This window comes from Pygocentrus nattereri, chromosome 9, assembly GCF_015220715.1.
Source record: "Pygocentrus nattereri isolate fPygNat1 chromosome 9, fPygNat1.pri, whole genome shotgun sequence".
In the NCBI taxonomy this organism is placed as follows: domain Eukaryota; kingdom Metazoa; phylum Chordata; class Actinopteri; order Characiformes; family Serrasalmidae; genus Pygocentrus; species Pygocentrus nattereri.
The window spans coordinates 4729203-4754202 of record NC_051219.1 but is presented as its reverse complement, the minus strand read 5'-3'; the positions used below and the strand labels follow the sequence as shown (position 1 = coordinate 4754202).

Sequence of the window (25000 nt, the reverse complement as noted above, 5' to 3'; positions counted from 1 at the left end):
GTTGGAGTGAGTCTCTATTTTAACACCTTTGGGAGGAGTTGGAGTGAGTGTCTATTTAACACCTTTGGGAGGAGTTGGAGTGAGTGTCTATTTAACACCTTTGGGATGAGTTGGAGTGAGTCTCTATTTTAACACCTTTGGGATGAGTTGGAGTGAGTCTCTATTTTAACACCTTTGGGATGAGTTGGAGTGAGTCTCTATTTTAGCACCTTTGGGATGAGTTGGAGTGAGTCTCTATTTTAGCACCTTTGGGATGAGTTGGAGTGAGTGTCTATTTAACACCTTTGGGATGAGTTGGAGTGAGTGTCTATTTTAACACCTTTGGGAGGAGTTAGAGTGAGTCTATTTTAACACCTTTGGGATGAGTTGGAGTGAGTCTATTTTAACACCTTTGGGATGAGTTGGAGTGAGTCTCTATTTTAGCACCTTTGGGATGAGTTGGAGTGAGTGTCTATTTTAACACCTTTGGGATGAGTTGGAGTGAGTGTCTATTTTAACACCTTTGGGATGAGTTAGAGTGAGTCTATTTTAACACCTTTGGGATGAGTTGGAGTGAGTGTCTATTTAACACCTTTGGGATGAGTTGGAGTGAGTCTCTATTTTAGCACCTTTGGGATGAGTTGGAGTGAGTGTCTATTTTAACACCTTTGGGATGAGTTGGAGTGAGTCTATTTTAACACCTTTGGGATGAGTTGGAGTGAGTCTCTATTTTAGCACCTTTGGGATGAGTTGGAGTGAGTGTCTATTTTAACACCTTTGGGATGAGTTAGAGTGAGTCTATTTTAGCACCTTTGGGATGAGTTGGAGTGAGTGTCTATTTAACACCTTTGGCATGAGCTGGAGTGAGTCTCTATTTTAGCACCTTTGGGGTGAGTTAGAGTGAGTCTCCACTGAACACATTTGGGATGTGCTGGAATAATGAACTTCCTTTTAGCACCTTGATGAAGCTCCTCCAGTGAACACCTTTGTGTTGCTGAGTTGAAGTGATGAAGCTTTTTCGTTGAACGATGGGATTGAGCTGCTATAATGAACTTCCGCTGAGCACCTTGATGAAGCTCCTCCAACAAAAACACCTTGGGATGAGTTAAAGTGGTGAAGGCTTACTCAACACCTTGGAAAAGGAGTCTCAATTTTAGCACCTTTGGGATGAGTTGGAGTGAGTGTCTATTTAACACCTTTGGGATGAGTTGGAGTGAGTCTCTATTTTAACACCTTTGGGAGGAGTTGGAGTGAGTGTCTATTTAACACCTTTGGGATGAGTTGGAGTGAGTCTCTATTTTAGCACCTTTGGGAGGAGTTGGAGGGAGTGTCTATTTAACACCTTTGGGATGAGTTGGAGTGAGTGTCTATTTTAACACCTTTGGGAGGAGTTAGAGTGAGTCTATTTTAACACCTTTGGGATGAGTTAGAGTGAGTCTATTTTAACACCTTTGGGATGAGTTGGAGTGAGTCTCTATTTTAGTACCTTTGGGATGAGTTGGAGTGAGTCTCTATTTTAGCACCTTTGGGATGAGTTGGAGTGAGTGTCTATTTTAACACCTTTGGGATGAGTTGGAGTGAGTCTATTTTAACACCTTTGGGATGAGTTGGAGTGAGTCTCTATTTTAGCACCTTTGGGATGAGTTGGAGTGAGTGTCTATTTTAACACCTTTGGGATGAGTTGGAGTGAGTCTCTATTTTAGCACCTTTGGGAGGAGTTGGAGGGAGTGTCTATTTAACACCTTTGGGATGAGTTGGAGTGAGTGTCTATTTTAACACCTTTGGAAGGAGTTAGAGTGAGTCTATTTTAACACCTTTGGGATGAGTTAGAGTGAGTCTATTTTAACACCTTTGGGATGAGTTGGAGTGAGTCTCTATTTTAGCACCTTTGGGATGAGTTGGAGTGAGTCTCTATTTTAGCACCTTTGGGATGAGTTGGAGTGAGTGTCTATTTTAACACCTTTGGGATGAGTTGGAGTGAGTCTATTTTAACACCTTTGGGATGAGTTGGAGTGAGTCTCTATTTTAGCACCTTTGGGATGAGTTGGAGTGAGTCTCTATTTTAGCACCTTTGGGATGAGTTGGAGTGAGTGTCTATTTTAACACCTTTGGGAGGAGTTAGAGTGAGTCTATTTTAACACCTTTGGGATGAGTTAGAGTGAGTCTATTTTAACACCTTTGGGATGAGTTGGAGTGAGTGTCTATTTAACACCTTTGGCATGAGCTGGAGTGAGTCTCTATTTTAGCACCTTTGGGAGGAGTTGGAGGGAGTGTCTATTTAACATCTTTGGGATGAGTTGGAGTGAGTCTCTATTTTAACACCTTTGGGAGGAGTTAGAGTGAGTCTATTTTAACACCTTTGGGATGAGTTAGAGTGAGTCTATTTTAACACCTTTGGGATGAGTTGGAGTGAGTGTCTATTTAACACCTTTGGCATGAGCTGGAGTGAGTCTCTATTTTAGCACCTTTGGGGTGAGTTAGAGTGAGTCTCCACTGAACACATTTGGGATGTGCTGGAATAATGAACTTCCTTTTAGCACCTTGATGAAGCTCCTCCAGTGAACACCTTTGTGTTGCTGAGTTGAAGTGATGAAGCTTCTTCGTTGAACGATGGGATTGAGCTGCTATAATGAACTTCCGCTGAGCACCTTGATGAAGCTCCTCCAACAAAAACACCTTGGGATGAGTTAAAGTGGTGAAGGCTTACTCAACACCTTGGAAAAGAGTTGAAGTGATCAAGTTCCACTGAAGACCTTTGGGGTGACTTGACGTGATGCCGCTCCACTGATCTCATCTGGGATGAGTTGGTGTGATGGAGCTCCATTAAACACGAGTTGGATTAAGGAGCTCCAAAGAACACCAACAGAGTGAGTGTGAATGAACATGACGGAACTCCAATAAACACCTTGGGGAGGAGTTGCAGTAAGAAACACTACTAAGGTGAGGTTAAACGATGATGGAGCTCCCTGACCACCTTGGGGATTGGGTGGAGTGGTGAAGATCCATTGAATTTGGGGGTACGTTGGTGGACGTCTTTGCCATCATTGGTTGAACAAATGACTTCAGATGAAATGCTGGAGGAGAAGATGTCTGGATACTTTTGGACAAAAATAGTTTAAAAATATCATTTTAGCAGTTCATATCTTGGTGATATCAGATTATATCACCTTTTATTACATTGGATCGGTCTGAGGATTGGACTGGAATGAATCAGATCCGATTTTATTGAGAACATAATGACTTGCCTGAGAATGGATCATTATAGTCTATAGAAGGGAGTATAAAGGAGAATAGATGAAAGCTGATTAGAACAGTGTAGAGTAGTGCACTGACCTGATTGTGGGTCCACTGTAAAATACTGCTGGCCCTGGACCACCGAGTACACCAGTTTAGCACTGTTTCCATACGTCTCATCATCGGCATCTGTAGCAGTAACCTGAATAACAGACGTCCCTGAGAGAGAAGGAGACGGAGAGAGAGAGCGTTTAGAAAACGAAAGCCAGAAAAAGTGGGAGGGGAAGAGGGAGACTGAAACGAAGGAAAAGACGCAGCGAGGATATATATAGAGACATAGTTAGGAGACGAGAGTGGGAAGAGTGAGGGAGAAATGAAAGGGATTAAAGGAAAAGGCATGAAGAGAAAGAGTGAGGAGTAGGCCTGGGCGAAAGGGTGATGCAATCAGATTCTGGCAATGATTGACAAGTAAGCCAAAAAGGATGATAATCTCCATTTGGGAAAAGAGAATGGAGAGAGATCTACAGAGGACTCGTTTAATTTTAAACAGCTTGCTAAAGCCTATAGCACTGAATGATATGTACAAGTAATATTTTATTCTCTGTTACTGTTAAAACGATGGATTTTTATGGGGCACTAACAAGTAGAGTAAATACAGCGTCTCTGAGGGGGTTTCCAAGAGTGCGACATAACATGAGAGAATATCTCTCAGCTGTAATTATCCTGATGGTTGTGAGTTGTAAAATTATGAAAATATATTCCTTCATTGTTTCTCATGGACATCTATAGCTAAAGTCCAGAGCCATTCACTAGTATGATGGTAAAGACCTTGATTTATATATATATATATATATATATATATATATATATATATATATATATATGTGAAGCATGTGGATGGGGCTTTGGAAGTCATTTACGAGTGCATGTGTGGCAGATTGCTTTCATGTTCATCTTCTAAGGAGAAGGGAGTGTTGGCAGATAGTGTCTTTTGAATTTCCAAACTTTTGAACTGAGAGGTTTAAGTAGTTTTCCAACAGATGTTATTGAGTTGATTTTCAGTAAAGCTTTTCATTAAATCAGTGTAATTAAAGCTTTTAAGTTAAAAGTAATAGAATAGAAAGTAGGTCAATGTTGCGGTGCACCATCAACTTTGATACCTCTATATATATAGAAGGAAGGAATGTATGTAGAAGGGAAAAACAGTTTACTTGTAATGTAAGTCAATTGAATCAGTGTTTTTTGGGTAATTTTGGGTCGTTTCTTTTGGTCCATTCACCATGAAATTTACACACAATGTAAAGGGCAACTGAAAAACAGCGAGATATATATATATATATATATCTGCTGCAGTACTAATATTGGCCATCTCTGGTACAGTGGCGATGTAATGCATACATTTACAGACAGACAGACAGACAGACAGACAGACAGACAAGACAAGACAAGAAAAGATAGATAGATAGATAGATAGATAGATAGATAGATAGATAGATAGATAGATAGATAGATAGATAGATAGATAGAGGTGTATGCTGCAGTACCAATGCTGGCCATCTCCGGTACGGTGGCGCTGTAGTGTGTGTGAGGGAACACAGGTGGATTGTCGTTGATGTCCTGCACTCTGATTATGAACTGGGACGAAGCCTCCAGCGGCCGGCCCGTCTGCCTGTCCGTCGCCGTGGCAATCAGACGGTACTGATCCTTCTCCTCCCGGTCCAGCGGCTTCGTCACATGGATGTTTCCCGTTTTCCCGTCGATCACGAACACGGACCCCGCTCCCTCGCCTTTCAGAACGTACTTGGTGCGGCCATCTCCTCGGTCCATACTGGAATGCAGCTGAGTGAGAGGAGAGAGAAAGAAATCGAGACGGAGAGAAACGGAGACCTGCATTAAGACTCACTCGCTTCGCTGGAAATCACTGCAGACTAGCATTACTACCATTTCATGTTGCAGATTTCTGAAGATCAAACGCTTCGCAACTGAAGCTTCAGTCTAATTTTAACTTTGGTGAACTTTCATGTCTCAGTTTGCATCGTCGATCGTTAGCCTGACTGTTTTAGCCACGCTGGGACTTGGAATAGATGTTTTAAGTAGAGCAGCTACAAATTAGTGCATAACAGAGTGTCAGCGTGGTGCAGTCAGTCAGGACTTCTGTGCTTTGGGTGGCTCTCCATTTGAGTGGGAAGCCATGTCACAAGGGTTGCTGGGCTTAAAAATATGCTCAAACCATCAGCTACGGCCCCAAAAGTCACAGTTTTACACAGTTGAGCTAAGATAAAATGACACATTTCCTTCATGATTTCTCTGATTTTTCTTTTCTTATCCTGTTTCATAGTCGCTCTGCGTCTGTACAACAGCTTCTCACCAATTGTCAACATTTGAAAGATCATTTATAATAGTAAACATTATTTTTAAGAGGTTTAACTCAGGAGTTTGTATAAAACAGGTTCATGTTTACATTTAAACATTTAAAATCACTAACATTACACTACATTTAACGTATTTTATTTTAGAAATTCATTTGTCACAGAGATTTTGGTGACTGGTGTTATCAGGACTCTTATTTTACATTTTAACACAGTATTTTCAGCTCTATTAAACTGCCTCTGTGGGTCGAGGCTCATCAGAGAGGAAGCATCTCGAGGCCTGAGAAAGCAAGTCACACTCGATCACTATATTTCATTAATTTAGTAATAATTTTGTTTATCAGGCAGCTCTGAACTTCAATGTGTCACTGGTCTTATGTGCTTCAATAGCAGGGTAATTAAAATGATGTCAAAATAAAACCATAATATCATTTTATTACTGATTTTAAATCGTTGCACAAGGTCACCTGATCACCAACAATGTCTTGATATTTTCCTTTAGTATTTCAAATTCAGAATTCATTGGTCCATCAAATGCCGGCAAGCCATCCTGGCCCAGATGCAGCAAAACAGGCCCAAACCATGATACTACCACCACCATGTTTCACAGATGGGATAAGGTTTTTATGCTGGAATGCAGTGTTTTCTTTTTTCCAAACATGATGCTTCTCCATTAAACCAAAAATATCTATTTTGGTCTCATCTGTCCAGAAATCATTGTTCCAATGGCCTTAGTGGGGTCTAATTTCTTCACAGATGGTTTTGTAGCCTTTTCCTGCCTGATGAGCATCAACAACTCTTCTTCTGACGTCCTCAGAAACCTGCTTTGTCCACGCTATGATACGCTTCCACAAACATGTTCTGTGAAGATCAGTCTGCGATGGATCCCTGATCTTTAAAACAGGCTGATCACTCACACCTGATTGCCGTCCCATTGATTGAAAACGACTGACACTAATTTGGGCGTCGAATGATCTGCTAATCCTGAATGTTCACGCACTTTTGCCACTCACAGATACACAATGCTGTGTCAATAAGTTGGTTCTCTTCATCTACTTTTAGGATTTGTGTGAAAATCTGCTGAAGTTTTGGATCAAATCTGTGCAGAAATATGGAAAATTGGAAAGGGTTCACCAACTTTCCAGCACCACTGTACCTGATACTATAAGAAACTAAAGAGGAAAGCAGGACTAATCAGGTACATTCCTTTAACATTTTCTCGCACTGCTTGCATCACCATCCATCATCATCATTATCCAGCTCCAGCTTTTCTTCATGAAAGACGCATCGGTTTTGATCCTGAACAGCGAGAGAGCACCTCTGCATAACCTCTACCTCACACAGGCATTCTTTTAAGAAAGGGTTTTGCATCATAGCTCAGCAGAAAAAAAACCCTTACATTCCTTCAGATCAATGCAAACAGAGAGTAAAAGCCAAGGAAAGCGCCTGGCAGAACAGACAGCCTGATGGATAATGCTGAGGTATTGATTACACATGCACAGCTTTGATAAGAAGCAGGATTACACGCCGCAGCCTGAAGCTGAGATTCTCAACAGGTCCCACATTCAGGAGCTACAAAGGGACATTAAACTCAAGCTGGCCTTGCAGTCAAATCAATCACCATTAAGGCTAAGTCAAGCATAAAGCCCTGTGGCACTGGCTTTACCAGAAGAGGGACTGTACGTGATTACTGTGACAAGATCAGTGACTTTAATCCAGTATGAATCTGCAGCGTGTAGTTTTACAGTCTGACTGTAATAATTGTGGAGTGATTTTAATCCAGTATGAATCTGCAGTGTGTAGTTTTACAGTCTGACTGTAATAATTGTGGAGTGATTTTAATCCAGTATGAATCTGCAGTGTGTGTAGTTTTACAGTCTGATTGTAATAATTGTGGAGTGATTTTAATCCAGTATGAATCTGCAGTGTGTAGTTTTACAGTCTGACTGTAATAATTGTGGAGTGATTTTAATCCAGTATGAATCTGCAGTGTGTGTAGTTTTACAGTCTGACTGTAATAATTGTGGAGTGATTTTAATCCAGTATGAATCTGCAGTGTGTAGTTTTACAGTCTGACTGTAATAATTGTGGAGTGATTTTAATCCAGTATGAATCTGCAGTGTGTAGTTTTACAGTCTGACTGTAATAATTGTGGAGTGATTTTAATCCAGTATGAATCTGCAGTGTGTGTAGTTTTACAGTCTGACTGTAATAATTGTGGAGTGATTTTAATCCAGTATGAATCTGCAGTGTGTAGTTTTACAGTCTGACTGTAATAATTGTGGAGTGATTTTAATCCAGTATGAATCTGCAGTGTGTGTAGTTTTACAGTCTGACGGTAATAATTGTGGAGAGATTTTAATCCAGTATGAATCTGCAGTGTGTAGTTTTACAGTCTGACTGTAATAATTGTGGAGTGATTTTAATCCAGTATGAATCTGCAGTGTGTGTAGTTTTACAGTCTGACTGTAATAATTGTGGAGTGATTTTAATCCAGTATGAATCTGCAGTGTGTAGTTTTACAGTCTGACTGTAATAATTGTGGAGTGATTTTAATCCAGTATGAATCTGCAGTGTGTAGTTTTACAGTCTGACTGTAATAATTGTGGAGTGATTTTAATCCAGTATGAATCTGCAGTGTGTAGTTTTACAGTCTGTAATAATTGTGGAGTGATTTTAATCCAGTATGAATCTGCAGTGTGTAGTTTTACAGTCTGACTGTAATAATTGTGGAGTGATTTTAATCCAGTATGAATCTGCAGCGTGTAGTTTTACAGTCTGACTGTAATAATTGTGGAGTGATTTTAATCCAGTATGAATCTGCAGTGTGTAGTTTTACAGTCTGACTGTAATAATTGTGGAGTGATTTTAATCCAGTATGAATCTGCAGTGTGTAGTTTTACAGTCTGACTGTAATAATTGTGGAGAGATTTTAATCCAGTATGAATCTGCAGTGTGTAGTTTTACAGTCTGACTGTAATAATTGTGGAGTGATTTTAATCCAGTATGAATCTGCAGTGTGTGTAGTTTTACAGTCTGACTGTAATAATTGTGGAGTGATTTTAATCCAGTATGAATCTGCAGTGTGTAGTTTTACAGTCTGACTGTAATAATTGTGGAGTGATTTTAATCCAGTATGAATCTGCAGTGTGTAGTTTTACAGTCTGACTGTAATAATTGTGGAGTGATTTTAATCCAGTATGAATCTGCAGTGTGTAGTTTTACAGTCTGTAATAATTGTGGAGTGATTTTAATCCAGTATGAATCTGCAGTGTGTAGTTTTACAGTCTGACTGTAATAATTGTGGAGTGATTTTAATCCAGTATGAATCTGCAGTGTGTAGTTTTACAGTCTGACGGTAATAATTGTGGAGTGATTTTAATCCAGTATGAATCTGCAGTGTGTAGTTTTACAGTCTGACTGTAATAATTGTGGAGTGATTTTAATCCAGTATGAATCTGCAGTGTGTGTAGTTTTATAGTCTGACTGTAATAATTGTGGAGTGATTTTAATCCAGTATGAATCTGCAGTGTGTGTAGTTTTTTACAGTCTGACGGTAATAATTGTGGAGTGATTTTAATCCAGTATGAATCTGCAGTGTGTAGTTTTACAGTCTGACTGTAATAATTGTGGAGTGATTTTAATCCAGTATGAATCTGCAGTGTGTGTAGTTTTATGGTCTGACTGTAATAATTGTGGAGTGATTTTAATCCAGTATGAATCTGCAGTGTGTAGTTTTACAGTCTGACTGTAATAATTGTGGAGTGATTTTAATCCAGTATGAATCTGCAGTGTGTAGTTTTACAGTCTGACTGTAATAATTGTGGAGTGATTTTAATCCAGTATGAATCTGCAGTGTGTAGTTTTACAGTCTGACTGTAATAATTGTGGAGTGATTTTAATCCAGTATGAATCTGCAGTGTGTAGTTTTACAGTCTGACTGTAATAATTGTGGAGAGATTTTAATCCAGTATGAATCTGCAGTGTGTAGTTTTACAGTCTGACTGTAATAATTGTGGAGTGATTTTAATCCAGTATGAATCTGCAGTGTGTGTAGTTTTACAGTCTGACTGTAATAATTGTGGAGTGATTTTAATCCAGTATGAATCTGCAGTGTGTAGTTTTACAGTCTGACTGTAATAATTGTGGAGTGATTTTAATCCAGTATGAATCTGCAGTGTGTAGTTTTACAGTCTGACTGTAATAATTGTGGAGTGATTTTAATCCAGTATGAATCTGCAGTGTGTAGTTTTACAGTCTGTAATAATTGTGGAGTGATTTTAATCCAGTATGAATCTGCAGTGTGTAGTTTTACAGTCTGACTGTAATAATTGTGGAGTGATTTTAATCCAGTATGAATCTGCAGTGTGTAGTTTTACAGTCTGACGGTAATAATTGTGGAGTGATTTTAATCCAGTATGAATCTGCAGTGTGTAGTTTTACAGTCTGACTGTAATAATTGTGGAGTGATTTTAATCCAGTATGAATCTGCAGTGTGTGTAGTTTTATAGTCTGACTGTAATAATTGTGGAGTGATTTTAATCCAGTATGAATCTGCAGTGTGTGTAGTTTTTTACAGTCTGACGGTAATAATTGTGGAGTGATTTTAATCCAGTATGAATCTGCAGTGTGTAGTTTTACAGTCTGACTGTAATAATTGTGGAGTGATTTTAATCCAGTATGAATCTGCAGTGTGTGTAGTTTTATGGTCTGACTGTAATAATTGTGGAGTGATTTTAATCCAGTATGAATCTGCAGTGTGTAGTTTTACAGTCTGACTGTAATAATTGTGGAGTGATTTTAATCCAGTATGAATCTGCAGTGTGTAGTTTTACAGTCTGACTGTAATAATTGTGGAGTGATTTTAATCCAGTATGAATCTGCAGTGTGTAGTTTTACAGTCTGACTGTAATAATTGTGGAGTGATTTTAATCCAGTATGAATCTGCAGTGTGTAGTTTTACAGTCTGACTGTAATAATTGTGGAGCGATTTTAATCCAGTATGAATCTGCAGTGTGTGTAGTTTTACAGTCTGACTGTAATAATTGTGGAGAGATTTTAATCCAGTATGAATCTGCAGTGTGTAGTTTTACAGTCTGACTGTAATAATTGTGGAGCGATTTTAATCCAGTATGAATCTGCAGTGTGTGTAGTTTTACAGTCTGACTGTAATAATTGTGGAGAGATTTTAATCCAGTATGAATCTGCAGTGTGTAGTTTTACAGTCTGACTGTAATAATTGTGGAGCGATTTTAATCCAGTATGAATCTGCAGTGTGTAGTTTTACAGTCTGACTGTAATAATTGTGGAGCGATTTTAATCCAGTATGAATCTGCAGTGTGTAGTTTTACAGTCTGACTGTAATAATTGTGGAGTGATGTTAATCCAGTATGAATCTGCAGTGTGTAGTTTTACAGTCTGTAATTTATTCTGTAACTCACTTTATGTTTATTTATGTAATGACACTTAACATTACAGCAAATGTGACAGGAATAACTCCAACTGTGAGGGAAAAGGTTTAGTGTGTCTGTAGGTTATCGTGGGTGAGGATTTCTTGGCCCCACATGAAAGGATTCTTTCTTTTCTTTCTGCACTAAAAGCTCTTGGTCCAGGTCCAGAATGCCTCTATTCTGATTTCATAATATACAATACAGGATGTGGGAATCCCCAGATCAGTGGTGTGCATGCACCACTTTCTTGCCTACAACAACTTGTCATGCTCATGACATCAAAAAGTTAGTTATTTACTGCATGTTTTATAATAAATCAAGACATTTTGCTTAAATTTGAAATAAAACAAATGACAGAACCCAAAATTTAATTTGCAGTGAGAAAGTTACGTGTTCCTTTATGTACAGTAATCTTTTTAGGCCTGAAGCTGCAGGTTTTTACTGTTTTACCGTCTTGGCTGTAAGTATGTCTGATGTGCTAGTAAAGGCTAAAAATTTAATATAAACAAAAACGCAGACTCACTTTGCTCTGCGTTGAGCTTCAGCTCAGCTACAGCTGCTTTTCTCGCATCTCCAGCAGGAAACTTTTCCTCAAAAGTGGAACAGTTTCTTGTGAAATGTGTCTCAATATTTGATTTTGTATGATGTTGAAGTCGTCTCTTCAGTCTCCAGTTTCTTGTTCAGATTTTCCCCTTCCACCTTAAATGTTGCCTGAGCCTCCTGAATGTGATTGCTTCACTATTTAAGGTGGAACGGGACAAATCGAATGAGAAACTGACTTCAACTTCATGTCTTTTTAGTGTTTGTCAGTTTCTGGTTGCAGATTAAACGTATCAGGAAACCAGCTGGACTGATTATGAATGCAGATAACTCCATTCGTCTCCAAATGATCAAATTCCGTCTTAAATCTCTCTCTTTGCCGTTTTGTAGCTGCTAGCTGGGCGGGACTGTTGTCTGTGTTGCTATGGTGACCAGCCGTCTGCGCTGATCTTCAGGGTTAAAGGGTGAATCAGCAGTTCTACATTAACTCCAGCGTTTAAGACCATTGACTGTTAAACTGTGTTGAAGGATCAGCAGAGCTTTATTTTACTGTAGAGGAGGATTGTTTTATTATTACCTACTGATCTGATTCTGCTGTGGAGCCTCAACAGGGCAGAAAAAGAGCCCCGGAACTGCATGTTGGGGACCCCTGGCCAAGCTAGTTATAGCAGCCTTAACTCACAGCTAATAGTGCTAAACAAAAGCAGTCTGTTTTAAGGCCAGCCCCAGTTTTATTTTACACTGTGGCAACGTAGGTTGATAAAACACTATATTCAATGATTATGTCCGAAAAAATGACATTACTTGTTTTTTTTGTTTTTTTTTTTTAATTGAGCCAGTGTTGTTTGTCTGAATCTGAATTTTCTGCCCAAGTTTTCTGCCCTGACTCAATACGACCCAGGTTTCTAATCTACACCCAACCTGGACTTCTGTCTGTCTTCAAGCTCTACAAACATTCACAACACAATATTAGGCAAAAGAAAACCCAGTGAAGTCCATCTATCTTATATTTGATACACTTTTAAAGAAACGATGGTCACTATAAGCAGTTGGCAGTGGTCATACTGGTTGGGATGGTGGTTTTGAATGTGTGTTGGGGGAGGATGGCTTGGAACAACATGAGAGGCTCCTTCTGGATTAAAAGCTATTGGGCTGAATCCAGAACAGTTCTATATACTGCACCGCACAGGACAGAAAACACAGCAGAACATGCATTAAATTAGTGAAATTAAGTACGAGTTGTTTCGTTGTTTAGAAATGTAGAATTTACATGTAATACTTTTATATTATTATGACTGTGACCAGTTGTGAGAGGTCATATTGATTTGTATGGTGGTTTTGAATGATTCTGTGTGTGTGACCACATGTTGGGATGGATTTCTTGGACCAACATTAGAACTTCTGGACTAAAGACCGTTGGGTCAAATCTCTGATCAGTGAGACCCTCAAGACTGAAGCTTCAGCATTAACATTATATATATATATATATATATATATATATATATATATATATATATATATATATATATATATATATATAGGGACTCCTAATTATTAAATTCAAGTGTTTCAGCCACACTCATTTGTCTCCATAGACAAACACCGGTTTGTCATAATGAAGAGCTCAGTGACTTTAAACATGGCACTTTCACAGGATGCCGCCTCTGCCACAAGTCAGTTTATGAAATTTCTGCCCTGCTAGATCTGCCCCAGACAACTGTAAGTGCTATTATTATTAAATGGAAACATCTAGGAGCAACAACAGCTCAGCCACGAAGCTGTAGACCACACAAACTCACGGAGTTGGGCCAGCGAGTGCGGAAGTGCACAGTCACTGTCCTCTGTTGAATCACTTAAGAGTTCCAACTGCCTCTGGAAGCAACATCAGCAAAAGAACTACATATTAGGAGCTTCATAATGGATTTCTATGGCCGAACAGCTGCTCACAAACCTAAGATCAAAATGCACAATGCCAAGGGTCGTCTGGACTCTGCAGCAGTAGAAACGTGTTCTGTGAAATGATGAATCAGCTTCTCTATCTGACAGTCTGTCGGACAAGTCTGGGTTTGGAGAACGTTACCTGCCTGACTGCACTGTGCAAGCCGTAAAGTTTGGTGGAGGAGGTGATGATATGGGGCTGTTTTTCAGGGGTCAGTCTAGAACGCTGAGTTCCAGTGAAGGGAACTCTTAATGCATCAGCAGAACCAAGACATGTTGGACAATTCTTTGCTTCCAACTTTGTGGGAACAGTTAAGGGAAGAACCTTTCCTGTTCCAACATGACTGAGCCCCAGTGCACAAAGCAGCTCCTGACTGGGTGAGTTTGGTGTGGAAGTGCTTGACTGGCCCTCACAGAGCCCTGACCTCAACCCCATCCAACACCTTTGGGATGAACTAGAACGGAGATTGTGAGCCAGACCCTTTCATCCAACATCAGTGTCTGACCTCACAGATGCTCTTCTGGATAAATGGACACAAATTCCCACGGACCCTCTCCGAAATCTGGAAAGCTTCCCAGAAGAGTGGAAGCTGTTACAGCTGTAAAGGGGGACCATATTAATGCCTGTGGATTTAGAATGGGTAGAATGTGTAGGAGTCCATATAGTGTGCGTATATGTGTACGTACAGCATGTTTCTAATTTGTATTGAAATGGAAGCCTTGACTCACGAGGCCCTCGGCAGCTGCCTACCTTTGTCCACCCCTGGTCATCATCAATAAACCATAAATTAAGCTTTATGTCGAACATCTGCCACCGAGGTAGTTTCTAATCCGTAGTAAGAGTCTGATGATCCTGTATTTGATAACGTGAGAGATTAATTTGCTCAGCAAACTGGCGAGTGAATGAGCGCTGGGTCCCTTCAGCAGCACTGACTACATTATGACACTAGCAGAAATTAGTCGGCTATGATGGTTTATCAGGCTAATTTCTTTTTACAGTGGAATAAAGTCCCCTATACAGCGCTGTGTGGTCAGCTTTCTAATCACTGCGCTCATATAATCTGCTGAGAGGCTAAATGAATAACGTCTGTATGAAACGTTAACGCTGCTCACTGGAAAAAGCGATGAACTTCATTTACTTGACGCAAGCAAAACATTTCCTCATGAATAAATATGTTTGATCAACGCAGCTCTGTCATCCGGTTTGCTTTGGGCAGCAGCTGTAGTGACGTAATACTCTAGTCGTGTGGAAATGATGGACAGACTTAGTGATGGACAGAGAATAAACAACACATCAGTTTATGTGTCACTTTAATGCAGTTGTCTTAGACTTTTAGAATTACTGTCATTTTTTCAACACGTCCAATGTTTCAGGAGTACTCTCCCACATTCTGGGCTGTTTCGGAATACATTTAACATGTCGCTGCTGTCAGAACGAAAGCTTGTATCTCCAAAACGGGAACTTTACAGGAGAACACAAAAACCTACTTTACTTTTAATGCAAGTCAATGGAACCAGACGTCTTTCCAAGTCATTTTGGGCTGTTTCTTTTGGTCCATTCATCATGAAATTTGCACACAATGGAAAGGGCAACATTTGTTTTTCAATTCTGACAAAAACTGAAAAACGACAAAAAATAGAGATATGAGGTTTTCTTCCGACAGCAGTGACTTAATGTGTCGATCCCAGAGAAAATAAATGTGATGTTTTTTACGTTTTTTTTTATTTAGAGACATTTGCATGCGTTTGTATAAAAATGGCCAATGTTGGCTAGAAATATAAATGATTTCCCCTCAGAAAAGAAACTAAAAAGGACTCTTTTTTGAAGTTTCAGTCATTGACTGGCCCTTTATGGAGGTAAGTTCTTGACGTCCTATGAACATTGGAGATATAATTTTAGAAGTAAGGTAGAACAGACAGTATGCTAAGATACTGTGTTAGTGTAGCAGCTGAAGGTGTGACTTTTGTTAGCATTAACATAGAGGCAGTAGCCAAAAACCAAGCCAAACCCAAACCAAACCAAACCAAAAAACTAAACCACACCAAAACAAACCAAACCAATAATCAAAGCCAAAGCAAACCAAAAACCAAACCAAAAACCAAGACAAACCAAACCCAAACTAAGCCCAAACCAAAAACCAAAACCAAAAACCAAGCCAAGCCAAACCAAAAAACTAAACCACACCAAAACAAACCAAACCAAAAACCAAGCCAAGCCAAACCAAAACAAACCAAAAACTAAGACAAACCAAAAACCAGACCAAACCAAAAAGCGAAAAAAACTGAAGCCATTTCTCTTCTACCAAAGTAGCGACAGGGCTGAAATTCAGTAAACTAAAGGTACATTAATATATATTAAAATAAATAAAATACAGCTATTCCAACCCAATCAATAACCTTGATGTAGTAGTTATTTATTTACAGAGAGCAGATCCGGGCAGCCTGGATTCATCGGAGTCTGAGGATTATAACTAAACAGATTAGGTGAAAATGAGTCGAGTAATAAGGAAGTCGTGGATGATTTAATCCTGAGACTCATCGTCTCTCAGTACCAGTGACTGAAACATCCGAGTTATTGCCTCAGATAGAGAACAGACTCGGTGTGTATGTCTATGACTAGGGGCAGTCGTGGGCTGGAGGTTAGTGATCCAGCCTCGTGACCAGAAGGTCACTGGTTCGATCCCCAGAGCTGACAGCACATGACTGAGGTGTCCTTGAGCAAGACACCTAACCCCCAACTGCTCCCCAGGTGCTGCAGATTGGGCTGCCCACCACTCTGGGCAAGTGTGCTCACTGCCCCCTAGTGTGTGTGAGCTCACTAGTGTGTATGTGGTGTTTCACTTCACGGATGGGTTAAACGCGGAGGTGGAATTTCCCCGTTTGTGGGACTAATAAGGGTCATTTAATCTTATCTTAATGAAGGGAAACTGTTGGCTAGCAAGATCACATTAACGCTGAACTAAAGTTCCAGCTGGACTCGTTTTCACGCTAACCAGCACATTCAGAGCTGCTCCAGGCCGATTCCTCAGCCACTGAGGACATTTCTCTTCTGCCGAGGAACCGCCAGGCCTGAATTTCACAAAAGTTTAGGTTAAGTACAACGGTTCCAGCCTGCTTTGCAACTACCAGGTTAAATATTAGATCACACACCTGGCCACCACGTTCTAAAGGTTCTAGCTATGCCCTTTTCTTTAAACACTGCATTTACTGCATGCAGATCATCAGTTTCATCCTTCAGACGGAAGGCTTTTTCATAATGAAAGCCATTCAGTGCAGCTAAAAACGAGACTAAATTTCTCTCCTGTAAAACCTCGACCTTCAGCTCGGACTCACATAAACGGAACCTCTCTGGTGATGACGGTGACCCACTGCCAGTGGTCAGACCCGTTTGTGGGATGGTTCTGAAAGTGCGTTGGGGACGATTTCTTGGACCAACATGAGAAGCTCCTTCTGGACAGCAGTAAACTGGACGGTAAACCCATCAGCGCATGCCCTTGATAATATACACATTAAAGGGTTCAGGGAGTCGCGCTGGACGTCCAGCGCGCAGGGAGCCAGGTGTGAGCTCATACGCTCATGAAGATGATTGGTCAAGCACAGACACTCATTAACTCAGCCAACCAATCAAATCTCAGGGGGACTGGCCGGATGCGGCAGGGTAAATGGACAGAGCTGCGCTGCTGAGATGACGGGTAGATTTCCCTTTGACTGAGTCTCTCTCTCTCTCTCTCTCTCTCTCTCCATCTCTTTCTCCATCTCTTTCTCCATCTCTTTCTCCATCTCTCTCTCCATCTCTCTCTCTCTCTCTCTATCTCTCTCCATGTCTCTCTCTTTCTCCATCTCTCTCTCTCTCTCAATGTCTCTCTCTCTCTCCCTCTCTCTCTCTCTCTCTCTCTCTCTCTCTCTCTCTCTCTCTGACTATCTGTCCATCTGTGTTTCTCTTCTCTGTGCTCAGCTGTTTGCATATGACTGCATTTTTCTCCATCTGTTACCACCACACGCACATTCTCTCTCTCTCTCTCTCTCTCTCTCTCTCTCTCTCACTCTCACTCTCTCTCTCCTCCTCTTCCTCTCTCTCGCTCCTCCTCTTCCCCTCTCTCTCTCTCCTCTTCCTCGCTCTCTCCTTCCTGTCTTTGTCTATCTGCTCTTTCTTCTCCTCCTGATGATCGTAGTTCATTCCCCCTGCTGTGAAAGTAATGAGTTAATTTTCCTGCTTTTCTTTTTTTTCTTTCCTTTCCTTTGCTTTCCTTTCCTTTCCTTTTCTTTTCTTTGCTTATCTTTCCTTTCCTTTTATTTTATTTCCTTTCCTTTGCTTTCAATTTCTTTACTATTTTCAAAAAGGTCCTACATAGAACCATCTACAGCATATTCATTAACAGTCCTAAGAACAATGCAAAGAACCCTTTGATCAGAGAAATCAGAACAGGCCTCACCAGGGGTGAGTTGAGTCCACGTGTTCAGCGTCATATCCAGAGGTTGGCGTCAAAAAACAGATGCATGAGTGCTGCCAGCATTGCTGCAGAGGTTGAAGAAGTGGGATGTCAGCCTGTCAGTGCTCAGACCATACGCCGCATAATGCATCAACTCAGTCTACATGGCCATCGTCCCAGAAGGAAGCCTCTTCTGAAGCTGACGCACAAGAAAGCCCGGAAACAGTTTGCTGAAGACAAGCAGTCCAAGAACATGGATTACTGGAACCATGTCCTGTGGTCTGATGGGACAAACTTTTTGGCTCAGATGGCGTCCAGCATGTGTAGTGGCGCCCTGGTAAGGAGTAACAAGACAACTATCTCTTGCCTACAGTCAAGCATGGTGGTGGTAGCATCATAGTCTGGTGCTGCATGAGTGCTGCTGGCACTGGGGAGCTGTGTTTCATTGAGGGATACATGAATTACAACATGTATTGTGACGCTCTGAAGCAGAGCGTGATCCCCTCCCTTTGGAAACTTCGCCGCATGGCAGTTTTCCAACTCGATAACGACCCCAAACACACCTCCAAGATGATGACTGCCTTGCTGAAGGTGAAAGACTGTCCAAGTACGTCTCCAGACCTAAACCCAATTTAGCACCTGTGGGGCATCCTCAAGTGTAAGGAGGAGGAATGCAAGGTGTCTAACATCCACCAGCTGATGTTCACCACAGGGAACTTTTGTTCCTTGTTGCACCTGGAGGAATGTAATTTCACTCCACTCTGTACTTGTACATAGAATTTTGAATGAGTGAAATGTTTGCACACAGTGAAATTTAACCCATCCGTGCAGTGAAACACCCACATACATGCACACTAGTGAGCGCACACACACTAGGGGGCAGTGTGCACATTTGCCCAGCCCTATCCACGGTGCCCAGGGAGCAGTCGGGGGTTAGGTGTCTTGCTCAAGGGTACTTTAGTCATGGACTGTCAGCTGAGGGGATCGAACCAGCAACCTTCCAGTCACAGGGCTGGTTCCCTAACCTCCAGCCCACAACTGCCCCTGAATTCCACGCCCAAGAGGGTTCAGGCAGTGCTAGATAATAATGGTGGTCACACAAAATATTGACACTTTGAGCACAATCTGGACACGTTCACTGTGAGGTGGACTCACCTGTGTTACCAGCTGTTTAGACATGAATGTCTGTGTGTTGAGATCTGCACTGCTGTACAAGCTGCACACTGACCACTGTAAGTTATATCAGAGTTTCGTGTCTTTAGTTTCGTCCCATCAAAAGACATGTGGAGAAATGTGAGGGGTGCACTCACTTTTGTGAGATACTGCATCCAAATAAAGCTGAAAAAATGGGTTTTAACTCATCAAGAAAGGAGGTGACTATTTCAACATTTTGAGAAAGGAAAACATTTTGACATCTCAGGAACTCAAGAAAACGTGACATTTGGACTTTCGGTTAGCATTTTAATCTGGTGGGATGAGCTGAACTGAGTCCAGAATGGATCTGAAGACAACACTGGTCAGCCTGTTTGTTTCTCCTCTGCGTTTCTGGGCTGATCTGCAGGGTTTCAGGCGTCAGGAGGTTTGATGAAGGTTCTAGTTGGGTTGACCGAATGCTTCACCTCTGAGGGTTTTATTTTGAGCTCTCACAAACACTCGCAGGTGCCCTCGCTTCATTTCTCACCAGATCAAAGCGGAGCATCTCGACTCCAGCAGAGAGAAGATAAATCAGATCAGATCAGAGTCGGCGACGAAGACCGAGCCGCTCACACGGCCGCCGTCCAATCAGCTTTGCGCTGACAGTAACGACCACGTTAGGCCAAAACCACACGATGATCCATAACACGCACTTTTACTGTTTAATCTTCTCCTCTCTTTTCCTCCCTTCTCTTCTCTTCTCTTCTCCTCTTTTCTTCTCTCTTCTCTTTTCCTCCCTTCTCTTCTCTTTTCCTCCCTTCTCTTCTCCTCTCCTCTCTTCTCCTCTTTTCTCCTCTCTTCTCTTCTCTTCTCTTTTCCTCCCTTCTCTTCTCTTTTCCTCCCTTCTCTTCTCCTCTCTTCTCTTCTCTTTTCCTCCATTCTCTTCTCCTCTCTTCTCTTTTCCTCCCTTCTCTTCTCTTTTCCTCCATTCTCTTCTCTTCTCCTCTTTTCTCTTTTCCTCTGTTCTCTTCTCCTCCCTTCACTTTTTCCCTCTTCTCTTTTCCTCCCTTCTCTTCTCTTTTCCTCCCTTCACATTTTCTCTCTTCTCTTCTCCTCCCTTCACTTTTTCTCCCTTCTCATCTCTATTTCTCCCTTCTCTTCCTCTCTCCTCCTGTTTTTTCTGTTCTGTGTGTATTTGTTTGTTCACGTGTGTGTGTGTGTCTGTGTGTGTCTGTGTGTGTGTCTGTGTGTGTGTGTGTGTGTATGTGTGTGTGTGTGTGTGTGTGTATGTGTGTGTGTGTGTGTGTGTGTGTGTGTGTGTGGAGGAATTAAAGTATTAGTGCAGAGCTGTGTGTGTCAGTGTGTGTCAGTGTGTGAGACAGAAAAGCAGAGAATTACTCATTATGCAACCCCTACACACATCCATCTCTCTCCCTCCATCACTCTCCCTCCATCTCTCTCCCTCCATCTCTCTCCCTCCGTCTTTCTCCCTCCATCTCTCTCCCTCCATCTCTCTCCCTCCGTCTTTCTCCCTCCGTCTTTCTCCCTCCATCTCTCTCCCTCCATCTCTCTCCCTCCGTCTTTCTCCCTCCATCTCTCTCCCTCCATCTCTCTCCCTCCATCTCTCTCCCTCCGTCTTTCTCCCTCCATCTCTCTCCCTCCATCTTTCTTCCTCCATCTCTCTCCCTCCATCACTCTCCCTCCATCTCTCTCCCTCCATCTCTCTCCCTCCATTTCTCTCCCTCCATCTCTCTCCCTCCATCTCTCTCCCTCCGTCTTTCTCCCTCCATCTCTCTCCCTCCGTCTTTCTCCCTCCATCACTCTCCCTCCCTGTCTCTCTCCCTCCATCACTCTCCCTCCATCTCTCTCCCTCCATCTCTCTCCTTCCGTCTTTCTCCCTCCATCTCTCTCCCTCCGTCTTTCTCCCTCCATCTCTCTCCCTCCATCTCTCTCCTTCCGTCTCTCTCCTTCCGTCTTTCTCCCTCCATCACTCTCCCTCCATCTCTCTCCCTCCATCTCTCTCCCTCCATCTCTCGCTCCGTCTTTCTCCCTCCATCTCTCTCCCTCCATCTCTCTCCCTCCATCACTCTCCTTCCGTCTTTCTCCCTCCCTGTCTCTCTCCCTCCATCACACTCCCTCCATCTCTCTCCCTCCGTCTTTCTCCCTCCATCTCTCTCCCTCCGTCTCTCTCCCTCCATTACTCTCTCTTCATCACTCTCCTTCCATCACTCTCCCTTCATCACCCTCCCTTCATCTCTCTCTCTTTCCATCTCTCTCTCATTCCGTCTTTCCATCTCTCCCCCTCCTTCTCTCTCTCTCTCTCTCCCCCTCCTTCTCTCTCTCTCCCTCTCTCTCCTTCCTTCCTCCCCCCGCCCCCTCTCTCTCTTTCCTTCCCCTCTCTCTATTATGTTCATCTCTTTAGATTTGAAGGACTTTATGGATCAGGTGTCGTGAGATCAGAGATTTCCACCACACAGGCTATTAACTCACTAACTCGTGTTCAGTAGGCTGACGATTCTCCACTAGGGGGGCGACATTAGCAGTCACACAGCTTTTAGTCCTTCATTAGCAGCACTTTGTTTTACTGAAACCATGACCTCATCACTTCCTCACTCACTCCTGCAGTTTGTAAATCACTCTTTCACTCCCTCATTCACTCCTTTACTCTCCCTCACTCACTCACTCACTCACTCACTCACTCACTCACTCACTCACTCACTCACTCACTCACTCACTCGTGTTTGCTTGTGTTTAGCACTGAGGACATTTCCACTGTCCAGCACACACTCACACAGTCTGTCTTCAGCTGGACCTCAGCTGGACCTCCTTCAGGCCTGGACTGGAGCAAAATGTCCACACACAAACTGGCCGCTCTTTACTGTCATTAGCGTACACGTGTCTGAAGAGCCGCCGGGAAACTTCACAATGAATCAGTAATGAAGATCTGACACAGCAGAGATATTTACATCAGGAGCACACACAGGCCACATGGCCAGACACAGACCTACAACACCGCCCACACACACACACACACACACACACACACACACACACACACACACACACACACACATTCCCCCACTGAGAGAAAAGTCTGGAAAACAGCTCGATGCTGCTGAGCTGAGGGGGAGGATGAGGAGGAAAACACTGTCTCCACAAATAACAGCAGCAGCAGGAGTGTGTCAGCATTGAACACTAAACACTGCACAGTGCTAAACACCACCAAACACTGCCCAACAGAGGTAAACACTGTCTGATACTGCAAAACTCAGCCTGAGACCACCAAACACCACTAATCATCACCATCAACACTACCCCACACACTGCTGAACATCTCCAAACACCACTAAACACCGCCACCCACTACCAAACACAGCAAAGCACCATCAAACACTGCCTGACACCACAGAACTCAGCCTGAGACCACCAAACACCACTAATCATCACCATCAACACTACCACACACACTGCCGAACATCTCCAAACACCACTAAACACCACCACCCACTACCAAACACAGCAAAGCACCATCAAACACTGCCTGACACCACAAAACTCAGCCTGAGACCACCAAACACCACTAATCATCACCATCAACACTACCACACACCACTAAAAACCACCACACACTGCCGAACATCTCCAAACACTACTAAAGACGGCCAAACAAAACCCAGCCCCATCAAACACTGCCTGACACCACAAAACTGAGCCTGAGACCACCAAACACCACTAATCATCACCATCAACAATACCCCACACACTGCTGAACATCTCCAAACACAACTGAACCCTGCCAAACACCACCAAGCCCAATCAAACACTGCCTGACACCACAAAACTCAACCTGAGACCACCAGACACCACTAATCATCACCATCAACACTACCACACACCACTAAACACCACCACACACAGCCTAACACCTCCAAACACAACTGAACACCACCAGACACTGAAGAACATCTCCAAACACTAATAAAGACGGCCAAACAAAACCCAGCCCCATCAAACACTGCCAGACACTGCAAAACTCAGCCTGAGACCACCAGACACCACTAATCATCACCATCAACACTACCACACACCACTAAACACCACCACACACAGCCTAACACCTCCAAACACAACTGAACACCACCAGACACTGAAGAACATCTCCAAACACTACTAAAGACGGCCAAACAAAACCCAGCCCCATCAAACACTGCCACACACTACAAAACTCAGCCTGAGACCACCAAACATCACTAATCATCACCATCAACACTACCCCACACCACTAAACACCACCACACACAGCCTACCACCTACAAACACAACTGAACACTGCCAAACACCACCCAGCCCCATCAAACACTGCCTGACACCACAAAACTCAGCCTGAGACCACCAGACACCACTAATCATCACCATCAACACTACCACACACCACTAAACACCACCACACACAGCCTAACACCTCCAAACACAACTGAACACCACCAGACACTGAAGAACATCTCCAAACACTAATAAAGATGGCCAAACAAAACCCAGCCCCATCAAACACTGCCAGACACTGCAAAACTCAGCCTGAGACCACTAAACACCACTAATCATCACCATCAACACTACCCTACACCACTAAACACCACCACACACAGCCTAACACCTCCAAACACAACTAAACACCGCCAAACACCACCCATTCCCATCAAACACTGCCTGACACCACAAAACTCAGCCTGAGACCACCAAACACCACTAATCATCACCATCAACACTACCACACACCACTAAAAACCACCACACACTGCCTAACACCTCCAAACACAACTGAACACCACCAGACACTGAAGAACATCTCCAAACACTACTAAAGATGGCCAAACAAAACCCAGCCCCATCAAACACTGCCAGGCACTACAAAACTCAGCCTGAGACCACCAGACACCACTAATCATCACCATCAACACTACCCTGCACACTGCCGAACATCTCCAAACACCACTGAACACCGCCATCCACTACCAAACACAGCAAAGCACCATCAAACACTGCCTGACACCACAAAACTCAGCCTGAGACCACCAAACACCACTAATCATCACCATCAACACTACCGCACACCACTAAAAACCACTACAGACTGCCTAACCCCTCCAAACACCATCAAACACTGTCCAACACCTCAAAACTCAGCCTGAGGCCACTAAACACCAGTAATCACCATACATTACCCCACACAACTGAACACCACCAAACACTGCCTATCACATTCAAACACCACCCAACACCACCAAATACGACCCCACACCACTGAACACCACAAAACCTCTCTACACCACTGAACACCACCAAAAGCTACCAATCCCTGCCCAACACCAGAAAATTCAGTCTGACAATGCTGAACACCACCAAATACCACTGAACATCACCAAACACTGCCTAACACCTTCAAACACCATTAATCTCCACCTAAGACCACCAAATACCACACCACACCACTGAACATCAAGTATGGCCTGACACCACCAAACTCTCCCCAACACTACAAAACGTCTGACACACAATACCCAACACCACCACTGCTGCTGCTTTCAATTTCTGACTGTAATGGTCAGCCTACCATTCATAGTCACAGTCAATAACATATCTAGAACTTCTAGAACACCACCAAACACCACATAACACCACTGGATACCACCCCACAGCACTGAATACCACGAAAATGATCAAACACTACCAAACCCTCTCAGCCCACCACCAAACACCAGTCATCACAAAATACTGCCAGAACTCAGTCTAACACCACCAAACACCTCATAACACCAATAAATACCACCCCTGAATACCAACAAACACCACCGCCTGAAACGATTAAACTCAGCCCGACACCGCTCAACACCGCTTAACAGTACTGAGTACTGCCTGATACCATGAA

General features: G+C 42.6%; 1 protein-coding gene across 3 annotated transcripts in view; it reads right to left on the bottom strand.

Annotated features, from left to right (window-relative positions):
- LOC108439955 (cadherin-24) overlaps window positions 1–25000 on the bottom strand; it is a 140633-nt gene that overhangs the window by 61695 nt on the left and 53938 nt on the right. For all 3 annotated transcript variants that reach the window (XM_037541534.1, XM_037541533.1, XM_017718629.2), the window contains 2 exons: window positions 4758–5052; window positions 3313–3432 (listed from right to left, as the gene is read on the bottom strand). In XM_037541534.1, the coding sequence (XP_037397431.1) occupies window positions 3313–3432; window positions 4758–5052 (415 nt within the window). The remainder of the gene's footprint in view (window positions 1–3312; window positions 3433–4757; window positions 5053–25000) is intronic.